Genomic DNA, 26,333 nt, shown 5'->3' with positions numbered 1-26,333 from the left:
ATTAAGTCAGAAGGGTGTTTTCAAATGTGTGATACATAGGCTTTGTATTTATCCATATTTTCCTCCTTTCTTCCTGACCTCATTTTCACAGTGATTTGCCACCAAAAGAAGTTTGAAACTTCCGAAATACATTGGTTTTATCTCTAGTCAAATTTCCCTCCTTTGGGTTCTGTCAGACAGACTTGTATGAACATAGATGGCCTATCTTTTGAAACTTTGTAAGGACAAGGCCATGCTGTATCTGATAGCTTTGTCGGTTAATGAGTTGTCTTTGTGTGGAACAATGTCCACCATAATCAGTGGTTTCAGTCATTCTTTTTAGCAAATTATTTTCACTCATGCAGACAGCTCATTCATGTGCAGACAACTTACTTAGAGAGCACAAAGCCTGGCAGTGAATTAAGACAGAATTTTTGAATGTTCCTTTTGAATCTACTTTTAACTGTCAGTGAATCATAACCAGCAATTATAGAATGCCACCGTTTCTGTCCTGCTAGTGTCACATGTATTGGGATGAATGGGTGTGAAAATGTGCTGGCAGTGTTCTACGTGGTATATTTATTTTGCATAAAGTGTTGGGAAGGTTACTTCATCCTATATAATTACATGTGATGAAATGTTAATGGTTGCCTTGTACGTGTTTTTATTTCCAAAAAACAATTTCACAAGCTTTGTTGTGAATTAGCTTAAATTCTGGCCATGAATACTGGACAATCAAAGCCACAGGAGAGATCTTCTGAGAGACAGCCAAAACAATGTGTATAGCTGATAAGGTGTTTGCTTATATATATATTTGGGGGAATGCTAGTGCATGAAAGGGGGTGATATCTGCCACTGCTTACAAAATGGGTTTGATTTCTACTTGGACTGAAATATAACTATTGAAGCTGTTTGATTTATATTAGTGTAGTTCAGTGTAATTTATTTAATGTAATTATGCATCTAAGCATATAATGTGGAATCCAGGAACAAGTTTGGGGTAATTATAGTCACAGCGTAATTTAGGATATACATGTATTTATGTATTATATGTAAAACTTTATTCAGTTAAGGTCAGTTACACATTAGTCAATTAATATTAATGTACAGCATGCTCTTTAGATGGCTTAGAAATATGCTTGGCTTGTGTGACTTTTGATTTTGTTGAAACTTTTGAATCTGAAGGAAACCACCAACCAAATGGATGGACAATCACCTTCCGTGACATTCATTGAAATTATGAGGCTTCTAGTAGTTACAAGACTTTTAGTAATTACAGGGCTTCTAGTAGTCACAAGACTTTAAGTAATTACAAGGCTTCTATTAGTTACAAGACTTTAAGTAATTACAGGGCTTCTAGTAGTTACAAGACTTTTAAGTAATTACAGGGCTTCTAGTAGTTACAAGACTTTAAGTAATTACAAAATATAATAATTACAAGGCTTCTAGTAGTTACAAGACTTTTGAAAATTACAAGACATTTTAGTAATTGCAGTTTAATTTGCACTAAAATATTCCAGAAAGCATAATATTCCATGGAGCAGATTCAAAATAAGTAGACATGCCAAAATATAGGTATTCTTTATCTATGATGGTCTGCATAAACATGTACATAGATGTGGTGTATTTTAAGGCGTCAGGTTTAAATGCATTCTTTTTTAATTAATTAAGTATTCTTGGTATTGGATATACCTGTGTACAATATGAGCCAGGCTGTGTTGCTTGATGCACCAAAAAATGAGGGTAAACATTATTTTGTATGCCAAATTCATGCAACTCGATTCCATCCATGAATAGGGAGCAGAATTTTCATCGTCGCTGAACACATACAAAAAATGACAGTTTATACTTTGGAACCCTTCCTGCGTGTTCATGTATATATGTGAATAACACGCAACAAATGGTGTATTTTTCTGATTGGGTTTAAATGTTAAACACGTGATGCTTGTGAGTCAAATGTGTGTAATTCAGGAGTGTACAGCTTTTTAAAAAAACCCATTGTAATGCTTAGGAAAATTAAAAAATGATGTACAAGTTTAATCATGTTGCTAATTGTTTCTTTAAACATGTACAACAGACCTAAATATTAGAAAACTATCATAATTAAATTATTCATTTTCTCATTGATTGGTACTGCATGACTTTGTTTCAAGTTTTTTTTCTTTCTGAAAGTGTTTTTTTAATGTAATGCTGTCTTTTGTATGTTTAGGTTCAGGTGTTTGTTATGGAATACTGCAGTCTTTTGTATGTTTAGGTTCAAGTGTTCATTATGGAATACTGCAGTCTTTTGTATGTTTAGGTTCAGGTGTTCATTATGGAATACTGCAGTCTTTTGTATGTTTAGGTTCAGGTGTTTATTATGGAATACTGCAGTCTTTTGTATGTTTAGGTTCAAGTGTTCATTATGGAATACTGCAGTCTTTTGTATGTTTAGGTTCAGGTGTTTATTATGGAATACTGCAGTCTTTTTATGTTTAGGTTCAGGTGTTTATTATGGAATACTGCAGTCTTTTGTATGTTTAGGTTCAGGTGTTTATTATGGAATACTGAAGTCTTTTGTATGTTTAGGTTCAGGTGTTTGTTATGGAATACTGAAGTCTTTTGTATGTTTAGGTTCAAGTGTTCATTATGGAATACTGCAGTCTTTTGTATGTTTAGGTTCAGGTGTTTGTTATGGAATACTGCAGTCTTTTGTATGTTTAGGTTCAGGTGTTTATTATGGAATACTGCAGTCTTTTGTATGTTTAGGTTCAGGTGTTTATTATGGAATACTGCAGTCTTTTGTATGTTTAGGTTCAGTTGTTTATTATGGAATACTGCAGTCTTTTGTATGTTTAGGTTCAGGTGTTTCTTATGGAATACTGCAGTCTTTTGTATGTTTAGGTTCAGGTGTTTGTTATGGAATGCTTAAGTCTTTTGTATTTTAGGTTCAAGTGTTCATTATGGAATACTGCAGTCTTTTGTATGTTTAGGTTCAGGTGTTTGTTATGGAATACTGCAGTCTTTTGTATGTTTAGGTTCAGGTGTTTGTTATGGAATACTGAAGTCTTTTGTATGTTTAGGTTCAAGTGTTCATTATGGAATACTGCAGTCTTTTGTATGTTTAGGTTCAGGTGTTTGTTATGGAATACTGCAGTACAGCCTTCATATGTTCAGGTTATTATAAAACATGACATCTATATGGTTACATTATTTTACATTATTATTTCAAAAAGCATATCAAAACTGTTCATAATGAACAAGTATATTCCTGAGGTGTTTGGTATTTTTTCATGATGGTGGTAGAGCATGTAGTGTCACCCATCTGTATATTCATCCATCTAGTACATGTTGCTTATGGATCCATTTTCAGGGTTTGTGGTGGGGCATCTGTGTTCGAAGAACACATTTTTAGTTTAAATTTATTAAGACAATAGCTTCTACAGCCTACATTTAAGCTGGGATCAGTTTTCAACATGCTAATGAAATAATGCTCACAACTTGAGCTGCAGCAGATGCAGAACAGATGTCATCTGGTCCTTTCAGTGTTCCAGAATGGAATGCAAGTCGACTATATATGAACATTATATTGTTAATGGATTTATAATCGGATACTCTTGCCACTGTTTCTGCCAGCCAAGTGTATCAGCAGGCAGGTACACAGCATTGTTTGTTTAAAAAAATGCTGTTGTCTATCCCACTGGTAGGCTATAGAGCCCTGTATTAATCAATAAGTTTTCCCATCAAGACTGTCATTGTATAACATCCACTGTTTGTATACCACAGTAGAACAAAATAGTCAGGGTAAAAATTTAACTGGACACGTGTTTTTAGTGAGAACATGGACTTGTTGCTTCAGGAAAGCCAAAAGCATTTTCATTTGATATATTAATTCCTAATGCTATTATTGATGTCTTTCTTTTATTAAATGTGGCTTAGTGGATGAATTCCAGTATTAGTGTGGACCTAATATGAATAACACAGTTAGTGTGGACCTAATATAAATAACACAGTTAGTGTGGACCTAATATGAATAACACTGTACTGAAGTGCAGGTTCAGTCAGTCATTTGAGTCAGTGATGAGCTGAGCCAGAGACAGTGTGAGAGAGAAAGAGACAGGATTTTGTTGCAGAGGCCACACTTGGAGTGTGCTTCAGCTATGAGAAGCATGTTAACTTAGTACTACTGTTCAAAATTTCATTACTAACATTTGGTGAAATGGACACATTTTATATCTTAATTGATGAAGAGCAAGGTAAGATTTTTCATTGTTTTTTTACTGTTTTATTTGGACAATGACATAATTATGGGTCTGAGTTTTACAGATTGCTTAGTTGCACTCAAATGCAAATTTTATCTCACCACATTCATTATATATCCACCACTCCACCCAATTTCTTAATCTTCATCTTTCTTGCATGTGATTTGAGAGTCTCCACCCTCTGCCTTGATCCTAATCTTTCATGAATGTGATCTTTCTGTTTTGCTAGGACAACAGTTTGATCTTTTTTTTTTTTGCTAGGACAGCAGTTTGATCTTTCTGTTTTGCTAGGACAACAGTTTGATCTTTCTGTTTTGCTAGGACAGCAGTTTGATCTTTCTGTTTTGCTAGGACAGCAGTTTGATCTTTCTGCTTTGCTAGGACAGCAGTTTGATCTTTCAGTTTAGTCTCTCTTGATGAAAATCTACACTAGAATAGGATTTCTGTGTTCACACCAGAAGGCAATGAGTCAGTGATGTAATTATTTGTCTGTCCATTCATCTCCAGACGTCATTCCCTGTCCTTTCTTGTCATGTCCATTATCCTGTGAGGATGTAGAATAGAATAGATCTGATCTAACTTCATGCAAGTTGTAATAGCCAATTCGTAAAGGCAGGAGTCTGCAGAAACTAAGGGTGTGGGTTCAAATCCTACCATATGTCAGCCTGACTTAGTCTGGTGTATCCTTGAGCAAGGAATGCTATTCCAGTGAACTCAGCACCATGTTACCTATTTGTGTTGCTTTGAAGTAAAGTAAAAACCAAATCATCTCTTTGTCCAAATGTGTGTACATTTGTCTGTTTCCTTTCTTTTCCATGCAGTTACTTAACTTTTATGCATCTCCTTTTACCAGACTTTGTGGATGGGTTGCTAATGGGGTAGGGAAGGTACCTTTTGATTTTGAGTTCAGAAGGTTTACTTCTACATTTCAGACCTGGACTAAACTTTGTGGATGGATTGCTTTATGGGATAAGGAAAAACAAATAATATTTTTTTTTACTTTAAATGTTACAGTGAAGTTACTGTAACTGAAAGAAGAAAAATAGACTTTGATAATAATTTTATTTCTAGTCCATTTATCTTGACCAAAGCTTGTGGAGATCTTTTACTTGAATTAAAGAAGTCTTTTGTTTTTGGAGTCCATAAGTCAAAGGTCAGAATCATCATGATTCAAAATGGGTTTTATACATTTACTTTTGTTTGAGATTAAGTTCATGAATCAGATTTTGTGGATCATGTAGCCCTTGTGTAAGAATAAAACTGCAGATTTTGTGGATCGTGTGGACTTTGTGTCAGAATAAAACTACAGATTTTGTGGATCATGTAGCCTTTGTGTAAGAATAAAACAACAGATTTTCTGGATCGTGTAGCCTTTGTGTAAGAATAAAACTACAGATTTTGTGGATTGTGTGGACTTAGTGTAAGAATAAAGCTACAGATTTTGTGGATTGTGTAGCCTTTGTGTAAGAATAAACTACAGATTTTGTGGATTGTGTGGACTTTGTGTAAGAATAAAACTACAGATTTTGTGGATCATGTAGCCTTTGTGTAAGAAATAAATGACAGATTTTGTGGATCATGTAGCCTTTGTGTAAGAATAAAACTACAGATTTTGTGGATTGTGTAGCCTTTGTGTAAGAATAAAACTACAGATTTTGTGGATCATGTAGCCTTTGTGTAAGAAAAAAATGACAGATTTTGTGGATCATGTAGCCTTTGTGTAAGAATAAAACTACAGATTTTGTGGATTGTGTAGCCTTTGTGTAAGAATAAAACTACAGATTTTGTGGATCATGTGGACTTTGTGCCAGAATAAAACTACAGATTTTGAGTTTTAATTTATGGTAAGTGTAATAAGAAATTAATTCTAAACTGAGTTTAGTTAAAGACTGCATATATCAACCAATGCCAGCATCATTGTGACCCATTGATCATTAATCTCAAGTCATACAGGCCCTAGTGCCTGCATAGAGGACTCATAAACACACAGTACTAAATATAATGTACTGTTCATATGACTCTTGTTTTCTTTTTATACTAAGTTGAGTATGATTGGTTTTACTTGTCATGAATGTCAAATGATTATTAGGGTTCATGTGTAACTATTTCATAAAACTGAAATAAAATCCCTGATGCACATTGATCTATTGTTTAACATCTTAAGCTTTCAGGTCAATGGTTTCTTCCTAGTGACCTTCTTTAAGTTTTGGCAGATGTATCTTTTCAAACAAAAGTATGAATTTTATGCTGGAATTGTATACAGAGTACTTGTGTATTGATCTGAAAAGCTAGCTTTCAACCAAATAAACACTGAACCAGCCCAGTAGATTGGAGTTTCTTTACATATCAAAGCACTTTGCAAATTCTATGTAAAATGACAAACCAGTCTGTAAATACCCATGTAACTCTACTCTACACCTGTAGTACATGCTAGCAGTACATTGTGGAATAGATTTCTTGGATGGATCAATTGTATTTGAGTTTGAGCCTTATGTCCAATATGGTTGTTGTTGTAATTACATGTAGTGAGTATCAGGCTTCACACAGGCATGGAGGCCAATATATTATACCCACTGCTTCATGCATGAAGCAATGAAGATCAATAGTATTCCTTATAAAGAGCATGGAAGCTGGCTCCCTCAGTTGCCATTTATTGCTGGGGCTTGCTTGGCTTGGTGACCTGCAGGACTACCAACCTCATGCCTGTCATGATATGTATGTGGTCATTTTGTAACTATGCCCATGTCAGCCAGCCCTGCTGGTCAGTAAAGTGCAGAAAGATGGAGTATTGTGAGCTATATAACTGCTGGCTAATTCTCACAGTTACAGGTAAGTGGTTTTTTTCCTCCGACTTTGTTGGAAATAAATACAGGTAACAAAAAACACAATGTTATACATAGGATGTAAATCGTTTGTTAGCTTTGGATGATTTTGATTGTAATGTACTCTCTGGTTAGGAATAATGACATCCAAGCTTAGAAGATCCTTTCCCCATATGATGTAAAAGTGATTAGTTATTTTTTTTACCTCAAATTCTTCAGTTTGACATGTTACCAATCAAGTTGTATATTGAACACTACTGTAAGAAATGTTTATTTTGCAGGTTGGCAGGATCATGGTTAAGCTATGTGCACTGTAGCACTCAGTACTTGAAAGACACTGGACATCAGTAATGATGTTGCAGTTTCTGTCACTATTAAATAATTAAAAAGAATGAAATATACAGTTTTTATAAGCACAGTATTAGTAATGTGAAAGAAAATGAATTAAGTCATTTAAATATAAAAGACCTTGAGAAATCATTGATGGGGTAATTGACCTGCCATAAACGGACAATGCAAGCTTTCCATTGCTGAAAACCAATGTGATCTGAAAAATTATGTCATACTGAGAAAAAAAATTAATTAACCAACATTAATTTATATTTGCATAATTGATAAGAAGAATTTATACTCTTCTGTGACATTTGACATATCTTTTAAACTCTAATATTTAATTATTTTATGGATAATAAGTGATTTAGTTTACCATACATTTCTCACACTGCACAGATTTATTGATCATATAGATTATTACATTGTCTTGAGAGATCATCTTTGTTGTGAGACCATGATTTTTGGAAAAAATGTTGTGTTTCAAGACTGGTTCTATTGTGATGTCAGCATATTTGTTAATCTTAAGTGTAAGGTTACCATAGCAACTCTGGAAAACTATATCAACTCTGTGGAAAACCATATCAACTCTGAGAAAAAATTAGCAACTCTCGAAAACTATAGCAGCTCTGTAGAAAACTATAGCAACTCTGTGGAAAACCATAGCAACTCTATAGAAAACCATAGCAACTCTTTTGAAAACCATAGCAACTCTGTTAAAAACCATAGCAACTCTGTGGAAAACCGTATCAACTCTGTGGTAAACCTATTTGGAATGCCATAGGGCATACTCTATTAACCTTAAGTCTAAGGCCATGTCCACATCAGGTCAAGTGTTGTTTTTTTTCTTGGGGGGGGGAGAGGGGCCAGAATTTCAATAGTACCCTGACAGTCCTTGAGAGGGCACCAAAGCAAAGGTATATGTGTCTATTTACTCTAAGTGTGTATAATACCCAATAAATGTACTGGACCCCCACCCCTATCTGGCCCAGTAACTTGGTGGAAAACCTAATTTTAATGACTTGGGGCATGCTTTATTAAGTCTGACTATGGGGAAACCTATTTGTTACATCTTGGGGTATAATGTATTAATTTTATATCTAAGGCTTACTTACCTACCCAGTGGAAAACCTATTTTTTATATATTGGGGTATAATGTAATAATATTATGTCTAAGGCTTACTTACCTACTCAGTGGAAAACCTATTTTTTACATATTGGGGTATAATGTATTAATATTATATCTAAGGCTTACTTACCTACTCAATGGAAAACCTATTTTTTTACATATTGGGATTTAATGTAATAATATTATGTCTAAGGCTTACTTACCTACTCAGTGGAAAACCTATTTTTTACATATTGGGATATAATGTAATAATATTATGTCTAAGGCTTACTTACCTACTCAGTGGAAAACCTATTTTTTACATATTGGGGTATAATGTATTAATATTATATCTAAGGCTTACTTACCTACTCAGTGGAAAACCATTTTTTACATCATGGGGTATAATGTATTAATATTATATCTAAGGCTTACCTACCTACTCAGTGGAAAACCTTTTTTTATGTCTTGGGGTATAATGTATTAATATTATATCTAAGGCTTACCTACCTACTCAGTGGAAAACCTATTTTATGTCTTGGGGTATAATGTATTAATATTATGTGTAAGGCTTACTTACATACTCAGTGGAAAACCTTATGTTTAGAAAAGAAAGAAAAATGCAATTAAAATAACTTACGTTTAGAAAATAATGAAAAATGCAGTAAAAAGAAACTTATCTTTAGAAAAGAAAAATGCAGTATAAAATCTTGTGTTTAGAAAAGAATGAAAAATGCAACAAAAGAAATTTAGACTTAGGATCAACAGGTGGAAGACCTGTACCTAAATTAACTTGCAAATACAATGATCTAACATTCCAATGTGCACATTCACATCAGGGCCTGGATTTTGTTCAAATGTACATATGTAAAGATTTCTTTACTTCTTTGGAATTTGAATAAAATGAGTTTGTCTTTCTCATTATACAGTGTGCCATATTGGATTCATCACATAATCTTTGAGCAGGAAAAGTTATATTCAGTAACAAAATTAAAACAGATAACTTGTTTATTTTATTTTTATGTCAATCAGAGTTATTTTTTTCATTGCTCACATAAACAGATTTTAGTTTGAGACTGACATAGTTGGAACAGGATTGATGACTCAGTATTATTTGCAATGGTATGCATTAGACTTTCAACATTATGCATTTGACTTTCAATATTATGCATTTGACTTTCAACATTGTTTGCAGTAGACTTTCAATATTATTTGCAGTAGACTATCAACATTATGCATTAGACTTGCAACATTATGCATTAGACTTTGAACATTATGCATTAGACTTGTAGCATTATGCATTAGACTTGCAACATTATGCAGTAGACTGGCAACATTATGCTGTAGACTTTCAACATTATGCATTAGACTTTCAACATTATGCAGTAGACTGGCAACATTATGCAGTAGACTTTCAACATTATTTGTGGTAGACTCAACATTTATGCATTTCACTTTCAACATTATGCACCAGACTGGCAACATTATGCATTAGATTGGCAACATTATGCAGTAGACTTTCAACATTATTTGTGGTAGACTCTTAACATTATGTAGCAGACTTTCAACATTATGCATTAGACTTGCAACATTATGCAGTAGACTGTCAACATTATTTGTGGTAGACTCACAACATTTATGCATTTGACTTTCAACATTATGCAGTAGACTTTCAACATTATGCATTAGACTTTCAACATTATTTGTGGTAGACTCTCAACATTATGTAGTAGACTTTCAACATTATGCATTAGACTTGCAACATTATGCATTAGACTTGCAACATTATTTGCAGTAGACTTTCACCATTATTTGCAGTAGACTCTCAACATTATGCATTAGACTTGCAACATTATGCATTAGACTTTTAATATTATGCAGTAGACTTTCAACATTATGCATTAGACTTTCACCATTATTTGCAGTAGACTTTCAGCATTATTTGCAGTAGACTCTCAACATTATGCATTAGACTTGCAACATTATGCATTAGACTTGCAACATTATGCAGTAGACTGGCAACATTATGCATTAGACTTGCAACATTATGCAGTAGACTGTCAACATTATTTGTGGTAGACTCACAACATTTATGCATTTGACTTTCAACATTATGCAGTAGACTTTCAACATTATGCATTAGACTTTCAACATTATTTGTGGTAGACTCTCAACATTATGTAGTAGACTTTCAACATTATGCATTAGACTTGCAACATTATGCATTAGACTTGCAACATTATTTGCAGTAGACTTTCACCATTATTTGCAGTAGACTCTCAACATTATGCATTAGACTTGCAACATTATGCATTAGACTTTTAATATTATGCAGTAGACTTTCAACATTATGCATTAGACTTTCACCATTATTTGCAGTAGACTTTCAGCATTATTTGCAGTAGACTCTCAACATTATGCATTAGACTTGCAACATTATGCATTAGACTTGCAACATTATGCAGTAGACTGGCAACATTATGCATTAGACTTGCAACATTATGCATTAGACTTGCAACATTATGCAGTAGACTGGCAACATTATGCATTAGACTTGCAACATTATGCATTAGACTTTTAATATTATACAGTAGACTTTCAGCATTATTTGTGGTAGACTCTCAACATTATGCATTAGACTTTCACCATTATTTGCAGTAGACTTTCAACATTATTTGCAGTTGACTTTCAACATAATGCATTAAGACTTTCAGCATTATGCAGCAGACTTTCAAAATTATTAAGTTGACTTTCACCGTTATTTGTGGTATACTCTCAACATTTTGCATTATACTTTCAACATTATGCTGTAGACTTTCAACATTATGCAGTAGACTTTCAGCATTATTTGCAGTTGACTTTCAACAAAATGCATTAAAACTTTCAGCATTATGCAGCAGACTTTCAAAATTATTCAGTTGACTTTCACTGTAATTTGTGGTATACTCTCAGTATTATGCATTAGACTTTCAATATTATGCAGCAGACTTTCAACATTATTTTCAGTTGATTTTCAACATTATGCATTAGACTTTCAACATTATGCATTAGACTTGCAACATTATGCATTTGACTTTTAACATTATGCAGATGACCTTCAACATTGTGCATTTGGCTTTCAACATTATGCAGTAGACTTTTAACATTATTCATTTGACTTTCAACATTATGCAGTAGACTTTCAACATTATTTACAATAGCTGCTAGACTGATAGTCACTTTAACCGTCATCTACTGTTTTTAAGGAAGATGGTAAACGGAGGTGAAACATATAGAGATACAGATAGTTGGAAAACCATCATAAGCTAGTTGCTGATATCATTTGATACAAGATGGTCAGTTAGGAAAACTTAGATCATGGCTACAATGGTAGACCCCCACTTTTGGGGGAGATTTCCGGTCTTAGATTTGTAAAAGGGAAAGTGTTTAACAGTATAAATTTTCATTTCTTTATGTGGGCCATATTAATAACAAATAAACATTCCTGAACTTTCTTGTCTTTTATACCAGAGGTATGAAGAACTGTCTGAGAAGTGGGATCATGCCAAGCAAGAAGTCCGCCATCATCAACATGAACAGCTGCAGGAGAAAATCCAGTTACAGCAGGAACTGATCAAGAAGCAGGATGAGTATGCAGAACAGAGGCGGGTCAAGGTCATTGAAGAGCAGAAACAGGTTTGTATTCCTGAAATAACCATACGTCATACTCTTAACAGTGTAATGATAAGTCTGTATTGCATGATAGGTCCACAAAAAATTTGTAATAAGCCAATAATCCTCAACTGTTTGATAAATTTAGTTAAATCATACTACAACGTTAGTAGGCAAGTCCCTGGTTTTATCATGGGAGAATTAGTGTTAACTCCAGTCTTACTGAATTTCCTTCTGTTTATCCAAGTATTTCTTTAGTTAGTGATGGATTAATTCAAACTATTTATTGAAAGTTATAATTATAAAAGCCATTTATTTGACAATATGTAAAATAAATAATTTGTTGTTTTCTGTTTTTGTCAAATTAACAAGAGTGCTTTGATTTTAAAGCAAGAATTCTGAAACTTTGTCAATTTATGTTTAACTCCACGCCATTTAAAAGTGTCCCAGCATCCAAAGTTATGCTTAGCTCTGCCCCCTGCAGAAGTGTTCTAGCCTCCGAAATTCATGATGAGCCATCCCCATTTGTAAAACATTCATGACCATTTGTACAAAATTCATGATATGCCATCCCCATTTGTACAGACTTCATGATAATCCATCCCCATTTGTACAAACATCATGATATGCCATCCCCATTTGTACAAATTTCATGATATGCCATCACATTTGTACAAAATTCATGATAGGCCATCCCTGTTTGTACAAAATTCATGATAAACCATCCCCATTTGTACAAAATTCATGATAAGCCATCCCCATTTGTACAAAATTCATGATATGCCATCCCCATTTGTACAAAATTCGTGATCATCCATCCCCATTTGTACAAAATGTTGCTAAATATTTTTTCTGATAATAAGCCCACCACCAACTTTTGGAATTTTTTTTACATTGGTCTTTTGTCATATCATGTAGAAAATACTGTAGAGTTATACTGTCATGAGCAATTCCTAGGAATGGCAGCTAGTGGTAGGATCAACTATTATATTGTCAAATCTAAAGATATGTTGGTACTACAAATCACACAGAGATTGAATGTATGTATGTTTGCACTTGGGGATTTTCTCATCACTATGCATCTTTTATGACATGTTTATTTAAAATTTTGCCTTCACATATCTGCCAACCTTCCAGACAATGTCAGATGGTTTATGTGACTCAGAAAGTATTTTTTGGCCCCAAAGGGATTAAACACACAAGACTCAAGGGGGTTCCAAGCACATGACTCAAATAAGCAGTACTGTGCAGATAAGAATAAGTTACCTATGTATATAAGCCAATAGAAAATTACTGGGAATTACAATCCACCTTTCAAAAATATTAAAATATGCTTCAGTCAAAAGACATGTTTTATCTTTAATTTTCCAGTAAGTGGTGTTTTATGAAAATGGTGTAGCAAATCAAAACGCTAGTATAGCGATTCAAAACACTGGTGTTTCAAATCAAAATGCTAGTGTAACAAATCAAAACACTTGTAGCAAATGAAAATGCTAGTGTAGCAAATGAAAATGTTGGTGTAGGAAATAAGAATGCCAGTGTAGCAAATCAAAATGTTTTTTAAGCTAATCAAAATGTTGTTAAGCTAGTCAAAATGTTGGTGTAACAAATCAAAATGCTGGTGTAGCAAATTGTGTAGCAAATCAAAATGCTGGTGCAGGAAATCAAAACACTGTTGCAGCAAATCAAAAATTGTGTCATACTAAACAATGCCACTCATCAATTGTTTCATTCTAAACAAAGCCACCCATGAATTGTCATATTAAACAAAGCCATTCATCAATTATGTCCTATTGAACAATGCCACTCATCAATTATGTCATATTAAACAAAGCCACTCATCCATTGTATCATACTAAACAATGCCACTCATCATTTGTGTCATACTAAACAATGCCCACTCATCATTTATGTCATATTAAACAAAGCCACTCATCATTTATGTCATATTAAACAAAGCCACTCATCAATTGTGTCATACTAAACAATGCCACTCATCATTTATGTCATACTGAACAATGCCACTCATCATTTGTATCATACTAAACAATGCCACTCATCATTTGTGTCATACTAAACAATGCCACTCATCATTTATGTCATATTAAACAAAGCCACTCATCAATTATGTCATACTAAGCAATGCCACTCATCATTTATGTCATATTAAACAATGCCACTCATCATTTGTGTCATACTACACAAAGCCACTCATCAATTGTGTCATACTAAACAATGCCACCCATCATTTATGTCATATTAACAAAGCCACTCATCAGTTGTGTCATACTACACAAAGCCACTTATCAATTGTGTCATATTAAACAAAGCCACTCATCAATTGTGTCATACCAAACAATGCCACTCATCAATTGTGTCATATTAAACAAAGCCACTCATCAGTTGTGTCATATGAAACAATGCCACTTATCAGTTGTGTCATACCAAATAAAGCCACTCATCAATTGTGTCATATTTATGCCACTCATCAACTGTGTCATATTTATGCCACTCATCAACTGTGTCATAGCAAACAACACCACTCATCAATTGTTTCATACTATATTATTTGCACACTCTCATACTTTTTGTACTCACCCCTTTACCAATTTTAAAAATAAAAATGTATTTAGGACATAAAAAAGGCTCAAAACTCACTCATTTCATTTGTCAATTTATAATTTCTAACCTAATTGTCACCAGGAGGTCCTTAAAACTGTCAACTTATTCACTTTTCAAACTAAACAGAAACTCAGTGTAAACAAACAGACAGACTGCTCACTGTTCTTTTCTGGTTTCTAGAATGGTCTGTTTTAGTAAAAGCTTTGTTGTTTGCATCAAATATTTGCAGTGTCTGGTTTTATTATTTGTGAAACAAATTGAATAAATAAAAAAGAGGAACTCTTGTATACATGTCTTCCATGATATATAACTCTAACATATGTGGAATTATTGAGATTGTATTTTTAGATGGTGAAATATCTAAAATCTATTGCTTGATACATAGACCTACCCTTGCAAATATGGCAACTTTATTACAAAAGAAACTCTGATTCAAAACACTAAAAAGCACAGTTGCAGCAAAGACATAGATCTCCAGTTGCATAATGACACATGATTGTCTTTGTGTCTCTCTTGTTTCCTCATATTAGAAGTAGTTTTGATGCAAAGACATTGATCTCCGATTGCCTGACATATAAGGATTTGAGTGTCTCTGTTCTTTCCTTCATATTAGAAGCCATTTGCATCAAAAGATGGCATAGACCCTGATGTACCATTATATTATATGAAAGTTCATCTGAGTCTGTGATGTTTTTAAGTTAGATGGATTTTTATAGAGCAGTAATGACGATAATTTGCTTCCTTCTTATTCTAAAAAGTTAAGGGTCATAGGTGAAAATTAGTTTGTCCCCTTTGCATAGTTTTGATCAAATACTACCTTGAGAATAGGGGAGGTTTGCATGTATAAGATGTACAGCAAACAAATAGGTATTGCTCTGTTGCAAAGTCCAATCCAATATCATGCAAGTTATCCTGTATACATTATAAATGCCCTGGTTTGTCAGGTGTGGTCTTCATTGAGAGTCCCAGGGGCATGCTTGACTAGCTCTTTTCATCAATTTAAACTAGCCAATCAATAGTTTACATGACATGTCCTGTTGTGCAGCATTCCATGAATTAAATCCTGGCACTAACCAGCCTGTACTAATAATAACCCAAGTCTCCTCTAGCATATCTGCCTATATTCATGCATGACTGATGAAATTAAAATGGCTTATTTCTTATTTCTAGATTTCATGTAAAATTAATACATTAAGATAAAGTGTGGCCATTAAAAATGAGTATAGTTTTTTGGTGATAATGTTGCAGCCCATTTTTTTATGCTCATTATTATTTGAAATATTTCTTTAGTTTTGTTTTACATGTCAGTGAGTCAAGTAATTGAGAATACTTTCTTAATGGTATGTACTTTGTGCCTCAAGGTTGTACACATTTTCTGTATTCATTGGGACTATTTTTGCATATTACTTTATGCCTCTAGGTTGTACACATTTTCTGTATTCATTGGGACTTATATGCGTATTACTTTATGCCTCAAGGTTGTACACATTTTCTGTATTCATTGGGACTTTTATGCATATTACTTTATGCCTCTAGGTTGTACACATTTTCTGTATTCATCGGGACTTATATGCGTATTACTTTATGCCTCAAGGTTGTACACATTTTCTGTATTCATTGGGACTTTTATGCATATTACATTATGCCTCAAGGTTGTACACATTTTCTGTATTAATCGGGACTTATATGCGTATTACTTTATGGCTCAAGGTTGTACACATTTTCTGTATTCATTGGGACTTTTATGTGTATTACATCATGCCTCAAGGTTGTACACATTTTCTGTATTCATTGGGACTTTTATGTGTATTACTTTATGCCTCAAGGTTGTACACATTTTCTGTATTCATTGGGACTTTTATGTGTATTACTTTATGCCTCAAGGTTGTACACATTTTCTGTATTCATTGGGACTTTTATGTGTATTACTTTATGCCTCAAGGTTGTACACATTTTCTGTATTCATTGGGACTTTCATGCATATTACTTTATGCCTCAAGGTTATACATGGCCATCACCCTCAAACTTCTTTTATAACAGCCATTCTCTATGCTTGTGGCCATGGGAGATCCATCTGTGGTAAACATAAACAACCAGCTATTTAAACCTCAAGTTTGCAGAATTTTTTTTGTTTTGGTAGAGGGTGACAACTATGTAATAAGCCATTCAGTTTTGATAGCTTTACAGCAATTCTGAACATTCGAGTGTATGGTTTACAATTTAGTATGGCCGTGCAGGGCTTACTGGCTGTACTGCTGGCAATGACTTTGACTTTATATCTTGATATGATAAAGTTCATGTCTCACCTTGCATCCTGATCTGTTACAGTTCATGTCTCACCTTGCATTCTGATCTGTTACAGTTCATGTCTCACCTTGCATCCTGATATGTTAAGGTTCACGTCTCGCCTTGCATCCTGATATGTTAAGGTTCATGTCTCGCCTTTTATCCTGATATGTTAAGGTTCATGTCTCACCTTGCATCCTGATATGTTAAGGTTCATGTCTCACCTTGCATCCTGATATGTTAAGGTTCATGATTTGCCTCATATCCTGATATGTTAAGGTTCGTGTCTTGCCTCATATCCTGATATACTAAGGATCATGTCCCACCTTATACCCTTATAATAAGGTTTGTGTCACTTGTACTCTGATATGATAAAGGTTCATGTCTCACCTTGTACCCTGATATACAAAGGTTCATCGTTCATCTTGTACCCTGATGTACAAAGGTTCATGTCTTACCTTGTACCCTGATATTCTTACCTTGTACCCTGATATACTAATGTGTATGCCTCACTTCGTTTCCTGATATACAAAGGTTCATGTCTTACCTTGTACCCTGATATACAAAGGTTCATGTCTTACCTTGTACCCTGATATACAAAGGTTCATGTCTTACCTTGTACCCTGATATACAAAGGTTCATGCCTCAGCTTGTATCCTGATAGACTGAAGTTCATGCCTCGTGGTTAACTTAAAAACTATGTCATGATAATACTACTCAGTGTCAAGACAGAACAGTGTCCTGCTGGTTTGGTAAACCCTAAAACTGATCCACCAAACAGTATACATTTGGACCTGAGATTTTTTTATGACAACTCTTCATTAAGTCAGACTCCAAAAATGAGTTTCCCATAATCCTTCATTAACTCAGACTCCATGAATGAGTTCCCTACAATGCTGCATTAACTCAGACTTCTATAATGAGTTCCTAATAATCCTTTATAAACATAGAGTCTTGGAGAGATTTCTTCATTATGGTTTTGTTGACATTGAGGTTGTATACATACATACATATATGTGTATCTTTCTTCAGGATGTATCTTTTTTCAGGATTTACTGAATATAGGTAACCATCATAAACCAAGACTGTTAGCACTAGTGCCATGTTCAGAGCTAGAATATTAGGAAAGGAAACCTCAGTTCAGTGCATGTGGCCATCTTGTTTGAAGACTATTTTTAGAAGCTGAATTTACAGTGGTTAGATACAATCTCTTTATTGCATAGAAAAATCTTTGTTTCCATGTAATTATTGAGTGAGCTGACTTGCAGTGGCAGTACAGCATGAACTCAATTCAACTGCCCTGATGAGCATTGATCACTACACCAATCCAACAGAGAGAGAACTGGGAGAACCATGTTAAATATACCAGAAATCCCTAATGATTAGAGTGGAAGTAGTGGAATCCATTCATTTTGTTGAGTGTCTCAATGGACGATTGTTCTCTTAGTAAATACCATCATAGCAGATGCAACTTTCACATGGAGGTTGATTCATAGAGCCCTGCCACCATATTTACATTATTACTGGAGAGTAAACACACATTATAGAACACATGCTGGCCATTGTGAGAATTGTACAATGTAAGCATAATGGAAGCATACGACTGTTGCTTTAAATGGTCATGGGTAAAACAAACATGGCAGACACAAAAAAACTTGATTGATATTTTCATGTTATTAAAGATCAAAGAGAAGACATTTGTAATTAACATTTGCATACTGAAATATATATACACTAAATAACAGGTATTGTTAAATGTAAACATACATGTTTCCAACTTCAAGAACATTTTCTTTTTCATTTCATTGTTCCAAATTCAGATTCATAGAAATCCAAAAAAAAAATAAGACAAGTGGTCATATTAAAGCATGTTAAAATATTGGATTTTGTTGTATAAAAAAGTTCCTCCTATGAATACATTGTAGACATATTTATTTTTAAAGCAAGGATTGAAATTTAGTAATCAGAACCAAAGGAAATGCCCAGTTTTGGAGTACAGGCTAGCTGGCAGGGTTCAAAACACACAGAAAATTGAACCATAGAAAATGTCTTGGTTGGGATCAGCAGCTAGTTTGCAGGATTCAAAATAAATATTTAAATTTAATTTGATTTAAATTTTAGTTAATATACATTGTTTATTTTTGCTCAGTTCAGAAAAACCATTTGAGATACAAATGGAAATTAATACTTCTGTTTTGTATAGATGACAAAATTCAATTTTCATGCCGGCAAATGTAAATGTTCAGATTCTCTCCAAATTTGTTGACTTTTTTAAAACTTGGACCTGATAGGTTTGCAATGGGGGTATACATTCTTACGGTCACAAATCTAGATTCACTTAATTTTAATGTTTGGCAAATGAGAACCATTTTCCAAATGGCTACACAATAATAAATTGCCAATTTATGCATCATGATATGACTACACTTTCATGGCATATGTGTTCATGTAAGATAACATTTACTTGTAATATGTGTCACAGGTATTGCTCCCATGAAAAATATGACATCACTTGTAATGTGGTCACATTTGGCAATGATGAAGAGTAACATCACTTGTAATGTGGTCACATTTATGGCTACCATGAAGAGTGTTATATCACTTGTACTATGTGCCACATTTATTGCTACTATAAAGAGTGTGACATCACTTGTAATGTGGTCACATTTATGGCTACCATGAAAAGTGTTATATCACTTGTACTATGTGCCACATTTATTGCTACTATAAAGAGTGTTATATCACTTGTACTATGTGCCACATTTATTGCTACTATAAAGAGTGTGACATCACTTGTAATGTGGTCACATTTATGGCTACCATGAAGAGTGTTATATCACTTTACTATGTGCCACATTTATTGCTACTATAAAGAGTGTGACATCACTTGTAATGTGGTCACATTTATGGCTACCATGAAAAGTTTTATATCACTTGTACTATGTGCCACATTAATTTCTACCATGAAGAGTAAGATATCACTTGTAATGTGGGTCACATTTGCTATTGTGAAGAGTGTGACATCACTTGTACTGTGCTCCACATTTACTGCTACCATGAAGGGTAAGATATCACTTGTAATGTGGGTCACATTTACGGTTACCATGAAGAGTGTGACACCACATAACTGGGGATAGTTGTTCATGCTTCAGGTTCAAAGATGACAGTGGCATTAATAACTGGTTTGGTTTCTGTTTGTGAATGACATTAAATTTGAGATCTGAACTGTTTGTGACACACCTGATAGGAGATATTGCTAAGGTTCGCTTGATTAATAGAGGATGTACTACAGTTCTGAGACTTCCTCTACTCCTTCTTCTGCACTGTTCTTTCCTTTTAAAGTTGCTTTCCCTCCTTCAGCTCTCTGTAGAAGATCTTTTGGTAGTTGCCTCTATGACAATCTGGTAATGTGGCCTGCCTGTCTGAACTGTTATTTCATCAGCAGATTGTAGATGCTTGGAATGCCTGCCCATGTGAGAACCTCAATGTTTGGGACCCCGTCCTGCCATCTTATTCTCATCAGTTTCCTCAGGCAATGAATATAAAAATGATTTCACCTTCTTGGCATGGCATCTGCACACTGTCCAGATTTTGAAAGCATAGGGCAGGTTTGGCAACACAATGGTGTTGTAGACCTTAACTTTTCTTTATAGACTGATTCCTCTGTGCTCCTTCACATTTGCACATAGTATGCCAAGGCCAAATTTACTTTAGGAATTCTGGTATCAGTTTCATCATCATGTGAGCTGCATGTTTCAGTTTGCTGCCAATATAGATGTCCACTGTCAACAGGTTTGACCATTTACTGGGATGGTGGCCTTTGCATAAGACTTTCCTGGCACAGGTTGGTGCATCACCTCTGTCTTATACTGATTGTAGACTGAAATTATCATAAGCTAAAGAGAAATGGTCCATACTCTGTTGCTTGCAGACTTTGATCTGGCATTCAGCAAATAGGTCACAAATAGGTCACAGTCAGTCATTGTCGGTAACTTCATCTTTGACTGTAGTCTCCTGACATTGAATGGCTTGCCATCTGTCTGCTATCTTATATCGATCCCAGTGTCATGGTCATGGCATTCATTGTCATAGCAGAGAACATCATACTGAAGAGAGTTGGGGCCAACATGCAGCCCTGCTTGATTCCATTGGTGACTGGATATGGTTAAAAAGACTTATGTCATTTACAACATGAGCAAGCATGCCATCGTGTAAATGTAACCTACAAAGATGTACATTTCCTGGATAACTGAATACATGTCTTTCAGATCTATATTGCCTCCTAATTTCTTTTTAAGATTTGTTATCTCCTTACTTATATTATGATTTGTTATCACCATACATCTATTAGAATTTGTTATTCCTATACTTCTGTTATAATTTTTTATCAGCATAATTTGTTTGGGATTTATTATCACCATGCTTCTGTTAGGATTTGTTATCAGCATACTTTGTTTGGATTTGTTATCACCATACTTATATAATGATTTGTTATCACCATACTTCATGTAGGATTTGTTATCAGCATATTTCATTTAGGATTTGTTATCACCGTACTTCTATTAGGATTTGTTATCACCATACTTCATTTAGGATTTGTTATCACCATACTTTATTTAGGATTTGTTATCACCATATTTCGTTTAGGATTGCATATGCATTAGGGTATAATGCATTGTCAGCAAAACAATGGCTATAGGGTGCTGAATGACGGTAAAGTTCTAAATATGTAAATGTAAAGAACTGCATAAAAAGAGGCAGATGGAAATAAGACCCTTTAGAAATAATACATTCCCAGTCTCAAAGAACCAGTCCTACATTGTCTGCAACAAGTTGTGTAAAGTTTAATGAGCCTTTTGCCTGATATCACGTCTGAATGAGACATACAACCTTGACTTGCTATTTGTTGAATAAGAAACTATGGAGTTTCATTCTTTCAGCAGCAGAAACAACAAAGTTACTTCAGGATTCATCATAGAATTCAAAAGTGAATATAATCCTAATACAGAAGCATAAGAAATTTCCATCGTTTATTTACTGCACCAATGGACTCATTTTCAGCTGCTTCAGTGGACTGATTTTCAACTGCTTCATTGGACTGGTTTTCATCTGCTCTAGTGGAGTAGTTTTCAGCTGCCCCAATGGACTGGTTTTGAGTGGTGGGTAGAGTCAGGAGATATAATCACATCTAGCACCATTTGAAATCAGTGCCAAGGGTGGCAGCTTAACATCAAAGTCAGCATAAGTTAAGGTTTTACGGCTTGGTGCATGTTGCTCTTCATGTATTAACTTTTTTTTACAAATATGAGTAAAGTAAATAATTGTTCCAAAGTCAAAGCATCTTAAACATTGCACATGATATATCATTTAACAGATTTCTTTTCTGTGTGAAGGTCAAGTGAAGTGCATACTTGAAAATTGTATCAAATTTCTGATGTTTCTATTCTGTCCAGATTGCTGACTACACATTCAGTCGATTCTTCAATGCTTTCTGTATTTTTGCATAATTATTTTGTTTGTTTTGGAGTTAGTTTATTTTGTTGAAGGTTAACCATAACCAGAGTTTTGTAAATTGTCTTAGTTGTCTTACAACTTGGGATCAAGTTAGTTTCAAAGTGGGATTAGTCTCTGAGTATAGGGCTTTTAAAGTTAGTTTCAAAGTGGGGTTAGTCTCTGAGTATAGGGCAAAAGTTAGTTTCAAAGTGGGATTAGTCTCTGGGTGTAGGACAAAAGTTAGTTTCAGAGTGGGACTAGTCTCTTGAGTATAGGGCAAAAGTTAGTTTCAAAGTGGGATTAGTCTCTGTGTATAGGGCTAAAGTTAGTTTCAAAGTGAGATTAGTCTCTGAGTATAGGGCTAAAGTTAGTTTCAAAGTGGGATTAGTCTGAGTATAGGGCAGAAGTTAGTTTCAAATTGGGATTAGTCTCTGAGTGTAGGACAAAAGTTAGTTTCAGAGTGGGATTAGTCTCTTGAGTATAGGGCAGAAGTTAGTTTCAAAGTGGGATTAGTCTCTGAGTATGGGCTAATGTTAGTTTCAAAATGGGATTAGTCTTTGAATATAGCGCTAATGTTACTTTCAAAGTAATTAGTCTCTAAGGATATTTTGAGCCAGCAACTTCTGTCTGTGCATTTTTACAAACATTAGTCAAGGCAAATTGTACATGTATGTAAAATTGTATTACTGAGGGCAAATTGTACATGTATGTAAATGTTGTGTTACTTGGGGCAAATTGTACATATATGTAAAAGTTTAAGTGTTAGTTAGGGTGTATTGTACATGTATGTAAAAGTTGTAAGCTAGGATTGCAGCTTAACATTTGGTGCTTAGTAATTTAATGTCATATTGACTAAAATGCATATAGACTGTAATGGCATAATGGTTGTCATGGCATATTGACTAATGACATATTGGCTGTAATGACATTGACTGTATGGCATATAGACTGTAATGACATATTGACTTATGGCGTATTGGCTGTAATAACATTATTGACTGTATGGCATAATGACTGTGATAGCATACATATTAATGGCATAATGACTGTATGGCATAATGAATGTAATGGCATAATGACTATAATGGTATATTGATTATAATGGCATACTGACTGTAATGGCATATTGTCTGTAATGGCTTATTGCCTGTATGGCATAATTACTGTAATGGCATATTGACTATGGAAACTCAGTAAATTACAGTTTCAAATATATATATAGCAATTGTACAGGTCTGTGGCTTCCAAATATTTGTCATGTCAGTTTACTGTAATGGTTGATTTATAGATGCAGAAATGTCTTTGAGCAAAGTTTAACTAAAACAAGTAACTGAAAATCTATCTCAGACTTGTTGTGACTTGTTGTGATCATAAGTTTTTTCTCAAAAAGACTTTGTCACACTCTGAATTCACTCAGGCTTTGTGGTACTCATATGAAGCTTGAGAGCTTACCATATAGGAAAAAGTTGTTTTTACAGAAAGTAAAGATGGCAAAAAGAAGGATTGTCTCAGCTTCTAAGATGAGTTTATTTTAATTATACTAAAAGGTAGATGTGTGTGTGAATTATACTAAAATAGGAGTGTGTGAATTATATTAAAAGATAGGTGTGTGTGAATTATACTAAAAGACAAGTGTTTGTGAATTGTTTGAAAAGAGAAGTGTGTGTGAATTATATGAAAAGAGAAGTGTGTGTGAATTATACTAAAGGAGAAGGGTTTGTGAATTATATGAAAAGAGAAGTGTGTGTGAATTATATGAAAAGAGAAGTGTGTGTAAATTATACTAAAAGAGAAGTGTGTGTGAATTATACTAAAAGAGAAGTGTGTGTGAATTATACTAAAAGAGAAGTGTGTGTGAATTATATGAAAAGAGAAGTGTGTGTGAATTATACTAAAAGAGAAGTGTGTGTGAATTATACTAAAAGAGAAGTGTGTGTGAATTATACTAAAAGAGAAGTGTGTGTGAATTATATGAAAAGAGAAGTGTGTGTGAATTATATGAAAAGAGAAGTGTGTGTGAATTATACTAAAGGAGAAGGGTTTGTGAATTATATGAAAAGAGAAGTGTGTGTGTCTGTGAATTATATGAAAAGAGAAGTGTGTGTGAATTATACTAAAAGAGAAGTGTGTGTGAATTATATGAAAAGAGAAGTGTGTGTGAATTATACTAAAGGAGAAGTGTGTGTGAATTATATGAAAAGAGAAGTGTGTGTGAATTATACTAAAAGAGAAGTGTGTGTGAATTATATGAAAAGAGAAGTGTGTGTGAATTATACTAAAAGAGAAGTGTGTGTGAATTATACTAAAAGAGAAGTGTGTGTGAATTATACTAAAAGAGAAGTGTGTGTGAATTATATGAAAAGAGAAGTGTGTGTGAATTATGCTAAAAGAGAAGTGTGTGTGAATTATGCTAAAAGAGAAGTGTGTGTGAATTATACTAAAGGAGAAGTGTGTGTGAATTATATGAAAAGAGAAGTGTGTGTGAATTATACTAAAAGAGAAGTGTGTGTGAATTGTATGAAAAGAGAAGTGTGTGTGAATTATACTAAAAGAGAAGTGTGTGTGAATTATACTAAAGGAGAAGGGTTTGTGAATTATACTAAAGGAGAAGTGTGTGTGAATTATATGAAAAGAGAAGTGTGTGTGAATTATATTAAAAGAGAAGGGTTTGTGAATTATACTAAAGGAGAAGGGTTTGTGAATTATACTAAAGGAGAAGGGTTTGTGAATTATACTAAAGGAGAAGTGTGTGTGAATTATACTAAAAGAGAAGTGTGTGTGAATTATATGAAAAGAGAAGTGTGTGTGAATTATACTAAAGGAGAAGTGTGTGTGAATTATATGAAAAGAGAAGTGTGTGTGAATTATACTGAAAGAGAAGTGTGTGTGAATTATACTAAAGGAGAAGTGTGTGTGAATTATATGAAAAGAGAAGTGTGTGTGAATTATACTAAAAGAGAAGTGTGTGTGAATTATACTAAAGGAGAAGGGTTTGTGAATTATACTAAAGGAGAAGTGTGTGTGAATTATACTAAAGGAGAAGGGTTTGTGAATTATACTAAAGGAGAAGTGTGTGTGAATTATATGAAAAGAGAAGTGTGTGTGAATTATACTAAAGGAGAAGTGTGTGTGAATTATATGAAAAGAGAAGTGTGTGTGAATCATACTAAAAGAGAAGGGTTTGTGAATTATACTAAAGGAGAAGTGTGTGTGAATTATACTAAAGGAGAAGGGTTTGTGAATTATACTAAAGGAGAAGTGTGTGTGAATTATACTAAAGGAGAAGGGTTTATGAATTATACTAAAGGAGAAGTGTGTGTGAATTATACTAAAGGAGAAGGGTTTGTGAATTATACTAAAGGAGAAGAATTTTCATTTGGTTTGGTTCCATGATGATTTACTAGCTTGTAGACTACAGATGATTAACTCTGCTGCAGGTTGAACATTTTTCGTTTTACTTCAGGTTTGAACATCACTTTTAGTCTAGTACATTGCCTGCCATTTGTCACTTTACTGTAGGTTTTCAATTTATGGTCATGTGGCTGACACATGGACCAAATAGATGAGCTTGTTGAGGAAGCCATTGAATTTAATTCATAACTAATGGCCGCAGTACTGGCAGTTGAGGTAGCAGGTACGGTAATTCTTTTTCTCCATCTTCTGCCATGGATTCCGTGAGCATTTGGTATTGATTTGCATTTACCACTCACTGCAGTGGAAGCAGAATCGGCTGAGGCATGTCAGGCAGGCTTAGGTAATTGCATTCAGAAATAGAACGTTGCTGATCGGCCGTCTGAGGTT

General features: G+C 34.1%; 1 protein-coding gene across 4 annotated transcripts in view; it reads left to right on the top strand.

Moving 5' to 3' along the window:
* The window catches only part of LOC149788544 (uncharacterized), a 176,941-nt gene that overhangs the window by 68,220 nt on the left and 82,388 nt on the right, over positions 1 to 26,333 (top strand). For all 4 annotated transcript variants that reach the window (XM_089974571.1, XM_089974569.1, XM_089974570.1 and 1 more), the window contains exon 3: positions 11,991 to 12,155. In XM_089974571.1, coding sequence (XP_089830697.1) covers positions 11,991 to 12,155 — 165 coding nt within the window. The remainder of the gene's footprint in view (positions 1 to 11,990; positions 12,156 to 26,333) is intronic.

This window comes from Sinohyriopsis cumingii, chromosome 11 (genome assembly GCF_028554795.1).
Source record: "Sinohyriopsis cumingii isolate HCF-2022 chromosome 11, ASM2855479v2, whole genome shotgun sequence".
Classification (NCBI taxonomy): domain Eukaryota; kingdom Metazoa; phylum Mollusca; class Bivalvia; order Unionida; family Unionidae; genus Sinohyriopsis; species Sinohyriopsis cumingii.
This window is presented reverse-complemented; position numbering and strand designations above follow the sequence as displayed.